The sequence below is a fragment of the Callorhinchus milii genome, unplaced genomic scaffold (genome assembly GCF_018977255.1).
Source record: "Callorhinchus milii isolate IMCB2004 unplaced genomic scaffold, IMCB_Cmil_1.0 Scaffold2, whole genome shotgun sequence".
Taxonomy (NCBI): Eukaryota; Metazoa; Chordata; class Chondrichthyes; order Chimaeriformes; family Callorhinchidae; genus Callorhinchus; species Callorhinchus milii.
The window spans coordinates 1,419,097-1,434,181 of record NW_024704743.1 but is presented as its reverse complement, the minus strand read 5'-3'; the positions used below and the strand labels follow the sequence as shown (position 1 = coordinate 1,434,181).

The window sequence follows — 15,085 nt, the reverse complement described above, 5'->3', positions numbered from 1 at the left end:
GGGATTATTGTCGCAAAGATTCTTATTAGGATAATGTTATGTTACAAGCGCTTTAACACTCTACGTCGTGACAAGCACTGCATAAGTTCAAATCGAAAGGCAGATAATAATAATAATAATCCCGGCATTTGACACAGCGCCTTATCAGGTCTTCGAGACGTCTCAAAGCGCTTCACGGGATATAATGTAACTCGTAGTGACTGCGTATTTTGTGGGCGATCGCGCCCGGCAGCGAACGGCGCACAGCGACGTCTCCACAAACAGCCTAATCCGCAGATGACACCGAGTTAAGGGAACCGAGGAACGCGAGGCACATCGCAAAGGGCTTTCTTCACGGGCCGCGGGTCTGGGCCGGGTGCAAAATAACTGCAAAGATCAGTCGCTGCACTTAACGTCAATCACGGTAAAGTGCTTCCAGATGTGACGGAGGGCGCTGTAAAAATGCCAAGAGTTTTTTTTTCGTTCCCTCTCTCTGTCTCAACTTCGTCCAATCCATTAATCGTTCCCAAACAGAAAGAGGTTGAGATAGGCAAACAGAAGCAAAGCCGGTGCCTCTTGTCAAGCGGGTTCCGAGACGCTGCCGTGCGCGGGGGGGGGTGGGGGGTGGGAATATACGTTAATGTACGTTGTTGTTCCAGAACGTCAAGTCCCTGGCTCCTTGTCCCATCTGTAAGGTCCCCCCTTTCAAGGTTTCCCCCACCTCCGCCTTCCCCCCCATCTCTGCCCAAGTCTAACACAGCTCATTACTCGCCCACAAATACACGGTCAATTCATTTCACGGTCTATTCCGTGAAGCGCTTTGAGACGTCGAGAAGACGTGAAACGCCGGGATTATTATTATTATTATTATTATTACTCCCATCGGCGTTCAAGGTCCTCGCACTTTACTGCCTCTTTGAGTTGGGAAACATCACCACCTGGTGGTCCACATCACTCACGCCTACAAGTCGACCGGAACCGGCAGACGGGACCTCGGTTTAATAATAATAATAAGAGTAATAATCCTTGGGTTTGATACAGCGCCTCATCACGTCGTTGTGGACGTCTCGAAGGCTCTCCGCAGGGTGTAGACCGCAAAGCGGACTCGGCTGCCGATTTCGCGGGCGGGAACTCTCACCCGCCGAAGCCGAAAAGATTGGCGGCACGGCTCGCCAAAAAGATTGCGGTGGGCGTTGGATTTTGCCGGGACCCGACGGCGGTGGTGCGACGCGCGAGAGATATTCCCACGCATCGGTGAAACACGCGGAAACACCGACGGAATTCAGCGTCGAGGAATAAGAATCGCTTGAAAGAAAAAACCCCAATAATATTAAATGGGTGACTCAATCCACGGCTGTTGGTGGGGGCACCGCCCCGGGTGATTGGCTGCCGCGTTCCGCCCACAACATACACGGTCACTCCACTTTAAGCGCTTTGAGACGCCTCGCAGACGTGACGAGGCCCTGCATCGAATGTTATAATTATTGCGAGTGGCGTAACCGGGGTCAGCCTCAACGGCGCGGTGGATGTTCGCTGATTCAAGTCTTGGTGTGCGATGTTGGCTCAGCTGAGCCAGAGGGAGACATTCCCAGAGTTAGGGAGAGGGAATCATGCCTCCGGTTCCCCTACGCCACCCCCTGCCGCCAATAATACCAATAATAATCCTCGCATTGGATATATCGCCTCGTCACGTTGTCGAGAGACGTCTCAAAGCGCTTCACCGAATATATCGTGACGCCGATCGACTGGGTATCTCGTGTGGCCAAACGGGGCACAGCACAGATTGCGCACAGCAGCGTCCCCCACCAACAGTCCTGGATTGTGCGACCAAATTGTAAGCGTCTCTGCGCGTTTCCGTGTTCTTTTCCTAAAACAGGACTGTTCGCCGGGTGTCTGATACACAGTCGGAAACCCAGCACCGCGCTGGAGTCTCGCCCCCCAAACCCGGGTGAGAATTCTCTGCCTCTCGCCTATCCTCGCAGGTGTGAATTGCGACTTGTACCTCGCTTCCCTCCTGGGGTAATCCACAGTGTGTGAAGTTCCGTTCTGAGCACTTTCCCAACTTGCACTCAGAAAGGAGAATAATGTAAGAATCTCACATATGTCGCAAAGCCCTTCACAGGATTTAACTATAAAGGGTAACGACTGCTGGAGCTTAACCAACTGAAGCCACATTGCTTACCATTGAAAGCAGTGTCCGGCAAGTTTTCCCAGCGAGAACAGTACGACTGTGCGTATGTTGTATGTGGAGTCCCTGGAGTTCAGGGGTTAGAGCTCTCGCCTCGCGAGCGAGAGGACCCCGGGTTTGATTCCCGGGCAGGTCAGGGCGAGACATTGGGCAAGTTTCCTTACTCCACACACACACATACACACGCGCCTCTGTTTACCGGCAGTCAGTAGGAACCCGGTTGTTAGTCCATTGGCGGATCGCTATTCCGGGGATAATAATTCCTTTAAAAAAGATATAAATTGGTCGCTTCAATCCGCGGCTGTTTGTGGGGACGCTGCTGTGCGCAATCGGCTGCCGCGTTTCGCCCACAAGATGGTCGATTTGGTTTACAGTATATTTTGTGAAGCTCTTTCGAGACGTCTCGACCACGTGATAGGGCGCTGGATCCAAGGCAAGGATCATTATTATGTTTCTCGTGGGCAAAGACGGCAGCGTCCCACAGACAGACATGAAGTGAGCGGCCAACTTTACCCAGGGAGAAACTCCCTTCTCTTGTCAAATTAGTGCCCAGGATCTCTCGGACTTTGGCTTAAGGTCCCATCCAAATGACAGCTCTTCCAACATTGTACATCTCCTCCCCAGCACTGCGTTGGGAGTGTCAGCCTGGAACATGACCCCCCCCCCCCCCACACACTCCTCCAAAGCCTTCAGGTGCAGATTGTCTCAGTTCTAACCACCTTGCATTTGCTATAGCGCCTGATCCCGTCAGAAGGACGTCTCAAAGTGCTTCGCGGGACTTGCCGTGAAGTGCAGTGACTTGTGTATTTGCAGGCAAGGTCCCGCAAACAGCCTTGGGGTGGTGGTGGGGGAGGGGGGGGAAGAGAGATCAATTTTAGCTGGGGGATTGTTGGCCAGGACACCGAGAGAGAGAGAGAAACTCTCTTTCAAATAGTGCCATGGGACCTTCAACATCCGCCTGGCCAGTCTATTGGGACCTGGGCTTAACGTCAACCCATCAATTCTTTTCATGACTGTGAATACCTCGACCATATCATATCGCCACTTTGCGATTTAATTTCCTGCCTTTCCTTCCCTTCTCCCCACTTATAAATTTTCTGCCCTGGTTTTAATAGGATTTCCTGCCCTTTGCCTACCACCCCCGACCCCAAACCCCACCATCATCAACCCCAGGCATCGTTTGTTACCTTCTCCCCTACAATCCCATGGAATACTTTATAAAAACATCACTATTGCTACGCGCGCGGCAAAAGGAAAAGAGAGAAACTTTATATTACAAACTCCCTCACTTTGCATTTCACATCACAGCTCCTCAGGTCAAAAGTCCTTTGAATTAAATGAATTGCTTCGAGCGATAACGACTAGGTGTACGATGTAGGCAAATGTACGGCTAATCTATTCCATCAACCTCCCAGACTGGCTTTGTTGTTTTGTGGGGGGTGGGGGGGGGGGGGGGAGAGATATCAGGAAGAGAGCATGATCTTATCGTCCTGTACACAGGTCAGAGCTCTTCAAAATGACACAGTGGGAATCTTAATCATAATCCCCACATTTGATATAACGCCTGAACACGTGGTCGAGACGTCTCAAAGCGCTTCGCATGATATACTGTAGCGGGGGGGGGGGGGGGGGGTCCCCGCAAACAGTTGTGGATTGAGTGACCAATTATTATCTATTGTTTTTATTTTTGGGGGAGGGATTATTACCCCCCCGCCCACCCCGTAAAGCGATCCACCCATCGATTAACAATTAACTTACTGTTGGCTGAACAGAGGCGTGTGGGTGTGTGTGTGTGTGCGCGTCGGTGTGGAACAAGGAATGTTTTCCCAACTTGTTTAGTAATGCGCGTACGCCGGGAACAGAGCTAAACACAGCGTTCCGGAAATAAAAGTGACAGAATCGGCGTTTATTTTCCTCAGTCATTCCCCCCCCCTTGAAACTCACGTCCGACATGCGACAACAAGAACAGACCTGTATAAAATTCTCAACGCGCCTTGTAGGGCAGTGCAATAATGAAAAAAAACAACCCCGGGGGTGGGGGGGGTGAGGGGGGGGGAACATTCGTAAACAACAGCGACGTAAGAATTCAAGAATTTGCTCAGAGGAAAAGAAGAACAAAGTCCATACAGTTCACCTTCCAACCGTCCTGGCAGTCGCTCGAATATGTCGTGCCCCAAACTGTACACGGTATCCCCCTCCCACCCCCGCACCCCCACCCCGAGATATTATTTCCTTCCAGAAATCTATCTCATTTGTTCTTCAAAGGTGATGACATTTGTCCGGTTGCATAAATAACCTTCAGACGCAATTTTAACGTCACGATTTTAGATCTCCCATCTCTCTTCCTGGAATTGATGTCGTTAAAAAAAAAAATCTTTTACAATAGATTCTTTCACTGTCGTAAAATAAAATAGCAACTTCTGATTACCCGAACCTTTGCCCCCCACCCCTCGCCCCACCCCTCGCCCCACCCCAAAAAAAAATCTATCCAAATTCCTGCTGCGTAATCAGCCAATCGCTCCAAACAGCTCCACTCGCTGCCCGAGCAGGTGAAGCTGCTTAAAGCTTTGCGCTTATAAACAGGTCAAGAACATGACTTGGTATTATTATTATTAGTGCGATAACATTTTTGGCGTACAGAATGATGAGCTGGTGTAAAAAATGTATTGCTCTCACACCCCCCCCCCCCAACCTCCCCTCACCCCCAACATTATTCCACAGCGACAAGCGATGCAGCTTTACCCGGTTAAATACTCCAGCTGTCACGTTTATATAACACAGAGCCCCTTTGCCTTACGCTGACTTGACTCCCCCACCCCCCCCCGCTGTAGTGAACAACTAAAATGTATTTTCCGTCCTTTCCCCCTATCAAGTTCCCGCGTTTTTTCAATTCCCTTTGTATTGCAGCACTACATAGCGTAGGTAGGACCGACAAATTCTGCCATCTTAATCCTCCCCTCGTAGCAGCAAACAATGCGCACGAGACGAGTACCAATGGGGTAGTGCAGCTTTAGTGAATATAGCATCGATGTTGGAAAAAAGGGAGCATTCCCACAGTAAAGCGTTCTACGCTCTCACTCCACGTTCCCGCAGCAATTCAGTCCGATCAGTTAAATTCATCAATCAATCGATTTGCTAACGACTTTTAAAGAGAGAAGTCGATAATTATTTGGGGAGGACAGGTGTGCGGGGCTACGGGGGAGAGCGCGGGGGAGTGGGATTGATTAGGAAGCTCCTTTCAAAGAACCGGCACAGACGCGATGGGCTGAATGGTCTCCCTCTGTGCTGCGTATGAATCACTGATCAACAGGATTTCATCCACTGACCGACCAATATCGGTCTTACATTTAAATGGTAGCAAAAGACACTTTAAAAAGTCACGAGTACGATTGCAGATTCAACAGGTTAAAAAAAAATGACTCGTCTCGCAAAGTCATTCGGTTCCCATCATAAAGATGAGGGGGTTTTTTGGGTGGGGGGGGGGGGGAACTGAACCCCATTTTGTTTTAACAAAAATTGTGCATCAGGGCAGCTACAGCGAGCGCACTGAGACACAGAGAAAAGATCCTGGAGCTCGCTATCCCTGTCCTCGCCTTCAAAGCCCTCCACGGCCTTGCTCCTCCCTACCTCGGTAACCTGCTAACTCCTAATAATTGTCGGGCTCCGCACTGCCCCTCCACCGTCAGCAGGTGGGCCTTCAGCCTCCCTGCCCCCACCCTCTGGGACTCCATCCCACAGTCTATTCGCCTCGCTCCCTCCCTCCCTACAATGCATGCCTCAAGACCCTCCTTCTCGAGCGCGCCTTCGGTCGCCCTCCTACCCTTGGGACGCCCTCCCGACTCGAAAGGGGCTTTGCGAGTGTGAGTTGTCGTCGTCGTGGCTCCGACAGCGTTAATCGCGATCTCGGCAGAGCAGCACCCGCAGGCCCCCCTCACACTTCCAACGCCCCCAGAGAAAGTCTTTCAGAGAAAAGTCTAGTGCAGGGAGCGACCATTCAGCCTCTCGAACCAGTGCTCGCTGTTGCTGGCTCCCACACACACCCACACCCACACGAGCTGTCCCTTCTGATCACATCAAGTCAACCCTTGTGGTCCTTCCGACAGAGACTGACGTGCAGTTTGATTAACGCTGGCATGTGCGCGGGCAGTTTTAAAAGCTGTAATTTGGGTCGAGACTGTGGCCCCCCCACCCCCAAACCCACCCCCCACCCAAAACTCATCACGCTCCTGACCTCCACCACCATCTCCCATGGGCTGGATGGGATTTAAGATTCCTTTAAGGTGAGAGGAGAGGGTTTAGCATACTTCTACATACAAAGAGCCAGGTTTTCTTTTTAAAAAAAAATCCAGTACTGAAATGACCCGATTTACAAAGAAACCCTCATAGCTCCCCTCCACTACTCAGCAAGTTTATACACCTCACTGTCTCCTATACCCTCGGACTTCTGAAGAGATACCGCTGAGCGTTTGGAAAAGGTAAAAAAAAAACAGATTTACAACGAATAAATAAGTTCAAACGTCCTCTCCTTCCGCAACGAGTACTCCCACCCTTCTATTAATAAGGGGACTAGCTTGTTTTTTTAAGTGGGAAGAGGGATATTTCAATCCCTTTCCCCTTCAATGGGTTATAGGGCTTGATTTTTTCTTTTAAGTCTCCCCGTAAAGTACTAACGGCAACTTCATAAAGGTAGTGAAGGCAGATCCGAGAAAGCTCAGCCGTGACGACGTTCTGGCCTCTGGGTGTCAGACTCCGAGCTCGGGCGGCCGTTCGTAAAGTTTCCGCGACAGCGTCTGGTGGCTGGACAGGGACGCCACCCCTATGTGGAAGAGCACTTGCCAGGCGTTCCGGTGGCCGAACAGATAAAGGTTGCAGAGGCAGACGATCACAAAGGCCGTCAACGCCTTCGCCGTCCTGGCAGAAATGTAGAACAGGAACAGGTAGCACTGCGAAAGGAACAGATCCCAGCGTGAAGACTCAACTCAACGCCAAACCACACTGCTCACCCTCGGGGACACGGACGTCTTGGTTCTAATACAACACAACTTGCGTCTGATGCAGCGCCTTTTCACCTCAGGAGGACATCTCAAAAGCGCTTCACCTCAGGGGAGACTGTAAAGCGGAGTGACTGTATTTTTGTAGGCAAGCGCACCTGTCAAATTGCGCAAAGCAGTGCCCCCAACCCGTGGATTGAGAGACAAAATTATTATTATATTGTTTGGGAGGGATTACTACTCTGTGTTAAGCGTCCCGGCAATCGACTAACAACCGGGTTTGACCGGGATGGAGTTTCATCCGGCCCAGGAATCGAACCTGGGACCTCTTGCTTGCGAGGCACGCACGCTAACCACTACGCTACAGGTCAGCACAATTTTAATCACATCAACGTGGCTCAACGTGTTGCGGCGTCGGTTAAAAAAAAAAAAACAAGACTTACCTGAATCAAACAGGTAAGAAACGCTGTGAGAAACGCAATAATATTTCCCTTTCGGTCATCGTCATCCTGGTGCAAAAACGGTGATAAAAGAAATGTGAAAAAAAGACTGTAAAGTAAAAGCTGGTCAAGTTGCTCCGTGATTTTGTGTTTGAATGATTAATCGGCAACAGCTACACAATTTACGGCCGAAAGCATATTCGAGGGTGAGGGACGGGTGGCAAATAATAAACCGAACCGACAATATTTTTTATAAAAAACTTCCATTTGATATATTGCCTTTCGTGTCAAGAGGAGGACGTCTCAAAGTGCTTCATAAGGATGTACTTTAAAAGTGTAGTGACTGTGTGTTTTGTAGGTAAATGCGGTGCGCAATTGGCTGCCGTGTCTCGTCCTCAAAATTATACAGTCAATTCACTTTACAATATATTCTGCGAAGCGCTTTGAGACATCTCAATAAAAGGCGCTATATCAAATGCAAGGATTATTATTATTATTATTAGGGAGGGTGTTTTTGCAAAGCCAAATTCATTGAAACGGATGAAACTTTTTTTTAAAAAACACGCACACACACCCCCACACACGCAAAGGCGGGAGGAGAATCAAACAACTTCATCAGTGCTGCCGTCAGCTATTCAACATAACCCGCGGCATTGTCTTACCTGAGAGAGGTGTTCTATGAGGTGTACTCCGCGGATCAGGTTGAGAGCACCACACATGATGTTGAGTACAATGGAGAGGATGCCAACTGCACTTACTGGTTCCAGCCTGTGCCTGGGAGCTGCAGGTAATCCAAGACAAGATATTCCTGTTACAATCTCTTCCCTTCTCGTCACGACAGACTGCCTTGTGCACTTGAGCGTTTGTCAATCCTTTCGTAATCTTTGTACAAAAGGCAGTGATTGCCGGATGAACGGTGGCTTCAAACAGATTTTTATTTTTCAGGCACCGCGAGAGCTACATCGTAAACCGGATCCAAACGGGTGTGGTGGGGGAGATGAGGAAGGTTGCGGTGGAAGGGGAGGTGGGGGTGGGGAGATTAAAAAAAAAAGTGGAGGGGCGGGGGGGGGGGGGGAAAGGTGACCAAGAAAGAAAGAAAGGTTTTAGAGCACAGGCTTTGAACAATTTTATTCATCCCATCACTGTGCTTCAGAGTATCCGAGCCAGAGTTCCACAAGCGTACGCCACCTACACAGGGAATTCCACGACTCTGGAATGGAATATACACTAACCCTGAATGCATGCGGGCAACACACGCTCCCCCCCCACCCCCACCCAGTCCTGCCATGAGCCAGGGTAAATAATACTACTAATAATCCTTGCATTTGACACAGCGCCTTATCACGTCTTCGAGACGTCTCAAAGCGCTTCGCAGGAGGCACTGTCGAGTGTAGTGACTGTATGTTTTGTGGGCGAGACGGGGTAGTTTTGTGGGATCGTCACTGGTCAGTCATTAGCAGACCCAATGGGCTGAGAACAGAGTCTCAGCTCAAGTCTAATATCCCGTTGTCAAACACTTCACCTTGGCGCGCTGTTTAGTCAAGTCAGGAATTAAACATTTTCGATAAAGATTTGTGGACTTCACCTCTAACCTCTAATCCCCACCCAAACCTAGACAGACATTTTGAGATTTTGATGTGAAAGTGTAATAGTAATATTCAAGTGTAATTGTACAGCCGTATAAGACCCACAATATATAAAATTTACGCAGATATATAAATCTATGTCACAACATACTAAAAGTCTTACAATGCCCACAAATGCATTGATGTTGTCTTTCAGGCGCTCAATCCAGTTTGCCATTTGTGATTCATTCTTCACTTTAAAAAAAAGACTGCGACCTGAATCCGATACGTGAAGAGTCAGGAACGAACACCCGCAATACCGGCTCTGGATCTCGTCCAGAAAATGTAACCAGCTGACTGAGAACTGCCCTTGGGTCGCTACCCAGCGCGAAGGGCGCTATAGAAACTTGAGTTGTTGTTGGCTTTGTTGCATTAAACCTCGGCTTCTTAGACAAGAACGACCACAAAAACGACTTGTTACACAGCAACGTGCACTTAAGTAGCGCCCTCCACGTACAGTAGCTTTTAGAGCGCTTAAAAGACTGTTAAAAACTCATCAAAGCATTTATAAGGAACTGCACTTTTAACGCTTAACATAACCTTACCGGAGCCCGAGTAAAAATGGAGTTGTCCATTTAACGTCCCATTGGTAACTACTATATCCTCCACATTCACCTGTCTGGGAGGGTTCACTTTCAGCTCTTGTTGGATGTTTCCCACGCTGATCTTTAACGAAGGGCGGTTCGAATAGTTATAATGCCATTTTATCTTCTGGATCACGCTATCTGGAAATGAACAGAAAATTGATAAGAATTTTTAAATCGAAAGTCGGAAGGCATTAAACCCTTTCCGGGCTAATAACTCCCCTCAAAAATAATAATAATTGAGTGACCAAATTATTTTTATTTATATTGAAGGAATTATTATCCGCTAATCGACTAAGAGGGTTCCTACCTACTGCTACGTAGAGAGGCATGTGGAGTGACGAAACTTGCCTAAGTTTCACCCTGCCTGGGAATCGAACCCAGGTCCTTTCGCTTGTGAGGTGAGTGCTCTAACCGCAAAATCCATTAGCCTACATGTCCAAGAAAGCACACAAGATTACTGGAGTGAGATTCCCCGCACAGGACAGGTCAATTGTGGTCAAATCCCGAGTTGCTCCAAGCACAAGTATGTAATTGTGCCAACTGAAATTTTTTTGCACAGCTACTCACGAGTTAAGCAATATTAGAAAGTCAGAGAGAGAAAGACAAAGCGAGACCGTCACCAAGAGAGAGAAGGAGAAAGAGAGAGAGAGACATACACAGACAACACAGCGAGCAAGAGAGACTGGCACAATATGATATTACGATAGCCATGAAGAATATTCTAAATTACAGTGAGTTAACTTGATAAAACACACTTTTATCCAATAAAACATTATTTAGCAGTAAGTAGGAACCCAGTTGTCAGTCGATTGGCAGATCGCTTTTCCGGCGGTAATAATGCCTTTAAAAAAATAAGAAAATTGGTCACTTCAATCCATGACTGTTTGTGGGGACGCTGCTGTGCGCAATTGGCTGTCGCGGTTCGCCCACAAAACCTACAGTCAATTCACTTTACAGTCTATTCTGTGAAGCGCTTTGAGACGTCTCAAAGATGCGATAAGGCGCTGTATCAAACGCGAGGATTATTATTTTTATTATAACTTCTGATGCGAAGCTCGCAGACGAGTGTGTGGGCAGGCGGCTCTGGAAGGAAAAATGGGAGCACTGTAAGCATTGAAAGCTGGGACGACTGAGTGAGAACGTGGGTTAAAAAGAAATAGAAATAACGTTATAATGGATCACGCGAACACTATCATATGATGGAGAGTGCTGTTCAAGCCTAAGAGATTTTGATACTGTCTAGGATTATTAATAGATGTGAGGCATCGTTACAGCCCCTAAACCTAAACTCAAATATTTTTGCAGGTCTAAAGAAGCTGAAAATCAAGCCTCAGCTGCGCTCACTGCAGACGAGCTAAAATCTATGAATTTCCATTTTGTTTGCCTAGCAAATACTGTCACTCCACTTCACAGTAAAATCCTTAAAGGTTATGTCCTCCTGACAGGAAAGGTGCTGTATCAAATGCAAGGATAATTATCTGTTAGCACTGAGTCACTAGCCAAGCAACTGAAGTTAACTTTTAAAGGAATCTTTCACATTTTAAACATACAACCCTCAATATAACCCCAGCGCTTTGGGACATCCTCCGGACGTGAAACGCTATACAAATGTAATTCGCTGTTGTTAAAAAAAAGAAAGACAATTAACATATAGAAAAAGTCCCTTCCTGGGAGTCCCTGTCTTGGTACTTTAATAGTCTAAAGTTTAGTTGCTGACTTTTTAGTTTACAAAACACAGTGTTGGTTTTTGTCAAGTCTTCACCTTAGTCTTGCGCGGTAACCAGAGAGATCTGCAGAAAAGGCTTCCAAATAATGGAATTTAAGGATTTTCTAAAATTCTTCATGATCTCAAATATTAGGACAAGGGGATTAAGAGTAAGACCGTGAAGTACGACAGCCCCAATGATGTAGTGGATAGACTTGCAGCCCACCCCAACATTCAGTCTCTGATTCAAAATTATCAGGGGTTTTGTTAAGAGTAGATAAGGAGAAACTGTTTCCACTGGCTGGAAGGTCACTAACCGGGGGACGTAGATTCAATCACATCGTTAAGACGTCTCAAAGCGCTTCACAGAATATATTGTAAAGTGGAATGACTGTGTATTTTGTGGGTGAAAAACGGTAGCGGTGTCCCACAGACAGCCGTGAATTGAGTGACCAAATTAATCGGAAAAGTGATCCACCAATCGTCTAAAAACCAGGTTCTTACTTACTGTTGGTTAAATAAAGACACTCCCCCAAACATCCATTAAATTCCTGTTTGTTCACACCTAGCTAATTCCCTTCTAACAGTATCTATTGACTTTGCTTCAATCAGATTGAAGTTAATCTGTTTGCAGCCAATTTGCAAGCACAAATTTCCAGGGATGATATTGCACTGTCCACCACAAGCACAAAGGTTAATTGGGCGCGGGTTGGGGGGGAAAACTAAGAATTAAGATGCGAAAAGGTAGGAAACTAACCAAATTCAAGAAAGGCGTAGGGTCTGGAGACCATGTGGACTTTAGTGTGGTCATAAGAAGACACAAACTCCACTCCAAGTTCCTCCAGGAAGCAAAACGCCAAAGTAGTGGGATAGAAACTACAGCAGATAGTCATATAGGCCACACCCTGTAAAGAATTAAAACTGGAAAAAAAGGTGTTTAGAGAGTTAGTAACAGAGAGAGAGAAAAAACACACACACGTTAGCTTCTGTGATGTACAATGCATACATTGTAGGCAGCATCTGCTCAACTTTGTCAACGGTTGAGTTCAACAGCACTTTATGATCCGAGACTTCCAAGGGGTGTTATTCACAACGGAATTAAATCTAAAGCCGTTAATTCCCAATTGTGAATTTCCAGTAAAGACAATTCATGGCATTCAATGCAGTATGTGTGGTGTGTGCTTTGACATACTCACTGTATCTGAAGTTGATTGCTCTTCACAGTGCCCCGACCTGGGTAAGCTCCGAGAATTTTGGACAAAATCTTCAAGTACCTTTTACATTCCTGCAGGTCCTTGCTGTGTAAGGAGTCTGTGGAAGCTGAGAGTGGCAGCCCATCCCCCACCCGCACCACGTAGGCAAACAGGATCATAGACATGGTCTTCTTCGGGATTCATGAAGGCTTCCACTGCAATGGCAATTCAGTTTCGAATCAGAGATCAAAGGGCAGTGTCCGTCTGAAAATGGTAAATATGGCATCTAATTTGCGATTAGAAATACTACAGAAGGGATGACTAGAGGGATACACAGTGCTGATCTAAGTAAATTAAATATTAGGAATACATTGGCAAGAACCAAGGCTTGTGGTCCTGGAGTATGCATTGGATTATTGCGGGAGTTTAATGACAATAACCAGCTGAAACACACATTTCTTTGGTCAGTCAGGCATCTGACACATGAGGAAACTCATCACTATGTATAAGAGCATCCAATCAACACAAGAGCTCTACGTATGCCACACTACATGGAACGCACACTCTCTCCCTGAAGCGATGCATCCTCCTTATCTAATTGTGTAAAGTGTTAGGTGCAGAGGCTCCGCCTCGGTCTGCCCCTCCAAGTTCTACTGATGAGTGCAATAGTGAACAACGACCACCACAACAAATCACATTTGCACTGCGCCTTTCACGCCAGGAGGACGTCCCAAGGCTCTGGACAGTCAGGGATCCGCACCGGAGCTAGTGGTTGGGATCGGGAAGGGGGGGGGGGGGGGGAGGGCAGTGAGGGTAAGGGCAGGAGGGTGACCGAAGGCACAGTCGAAGAAGAGGGTCTCGAGACGGGTCTTGAATGTGGCAAAGGAGGGGTCGAGGCGGAGGGACTGTGGGATGCAGTTCCAGAGGCTGAAGGCGGTGAGATGCTTGTGCTGATAGGCCATCAGCAGTGCTTTGGAGTACTGTGGATCCGTGTGGCTCAAGAATCAAGACCCCTGAGAGCGGCCGCCACAGAGCAGCGACTCGATTCCGACGTTCCTCTGCCACGCACGTCACCTTGCAGCCAGCTCAGCTCCCCCACAAAAAAGCCCGCTTATTTCTCCCCCCCCCCCCCACCCCCACCCACCCACTCCATGGAGGACAATACCAAAAAAAGCATAAACATCCAACGACCACAATGGGACCATTCACACCCCGGAGAGGCGAACGAATAGCTTTCCTCGTGACACGAAATGTCACGCACAAGTGCATTAGAATTATTTCCTCCGCAAAGCAGGGAATCCATTCTCTCTTCTCTCGCGGAGGGAATACCCCAGTGTGCTGGAACTGGGGAATGAGTGGACATTAAAAGTGGACGTGGAGCCCTGTAGCTCAGTGGTTAAGAGCGTTCACCTCGCGAGCGAGAGGGTGGGGGGGGGGGGGTGTGGGGTGGGAAGAGTGAGGGGGTGGGGGTGGGAAGAGCGAGAGGCGGGAGGAGCGAGAAGGCGGGAGGAGCGAGAGGGTGGGAGGAGCGAGAGGGTGGGAGGAGCGAGAGGGTGGGAGGAGCGAGAGGTATGGAGGGGGGGGAGAGCGAGAAAGTATTGGGGGGGGAAGAGCGAGACGGTGTAGGGGGTGGGTGGGGGGGGAGAGCGAGAGGGTATGGAGGGGGGGGGAGAGCGAGGCCCTCACCCCCACACCCCGAGACCCCCATCACAGCCCTCACCCCCACACCCCGAGACCCCCATCACAGCCCTCACCCCCACACCCCGAGACCCCCATCACAGCCCTCACCCCCACACCCGAGACCCCCTCACACCCCACACCCCGAGACCCCCATCACAGCCCCACCCCCACACCCCGAGACCCCCCCACACCCCGAGACCCCCATCACAGCCCTCACCCCCACACCCGAGACCCCCATCACAGCCCTCACCCCGAGACCCCCATCACAGCCCTCACCCCGAGACCCCCATCACAGCCCCACACCCCGAGACCCCCATCACAGCCCCACACCCCACACCCCCATCACAGCCCCACACCCGAGACCCCCATCACAGCCCACACCCCCACACCCCGAGACCCCCATCACAGCCCCACACCCCGAGACCCCCATCACAGCTCTCACCCCAGACCCCCACATCCCCCACACCCCGAGACCCCATCACAGCCCTCACCCCACACCCCCCCACACCCCCCCGAGACCCCCATCACAGCCCTCACCCCACACCCCCCCACCCGAGACCCCCCCCGAGACCCCACCCCCTCACCCCCCGAGATCTCCTCACACCCACCCCCCTTACACCCCCACACTGTACCCCCTCACCCCCAGTCCCCCTTTCCCCCTCCATCACCCCCTCCCCACGACCTCTGTCTCCCCCCC

General features: G+C 49.3%; 1 protein-coding gene across 2 annotated transcripts in view; it reads right to left on the bottom strand.

Moving 5' to 3' along the window:
• Positions 1 to 6,394: 6,394 nt before the first annotated feature.
• sec22c (SEC22 homolog C, vesicle trafficking protein) overlaps positions 6,395 to 15,085 on the bottom strand; it is a 9,704-nt gene continuing 1,013 nt past the window's right edge. The window contains exons 2-7 of one of the 2 annotated variants that reach the window (XM_042331998.1): positions 12,712 to 12,923; positions 12,273 to 12,436; positions 9,769 to 9,948; positions 8,261 to 8,379; positions 7,602 to 7,667; positions 6,395 to 7,110 (exon numbers count right to left, since the gene is read on the bottom strand). In XM_042331998.1, the coding sequence (XP_042187932.1) occupies positions 6,910 to 7,110; positions 7,602 to 7,667; positions 8,261 to 8,379; positions 9,769 to 9,948; positions 12,273 to 12,436; positions 12,712 to 12,893 (912 nt within the window). In that variant the 5' untranslated portion in view covers positions 12,894 to 12,923 and the 3' untranslated portion in view covers positions 6,395 to 6,909. Of the gene's footprint in view, positions 7,111 to 7,601; positions 7,668 to 8,260; positions 8,380 to 9,768; positions 9,949 to 12,272; positions 12,437 to 12,711; positions 13,173 to 15,085 lie in introns of those variants that run through there. The other variant, XM_007908254.2, reaches the window with a different exon arrangement.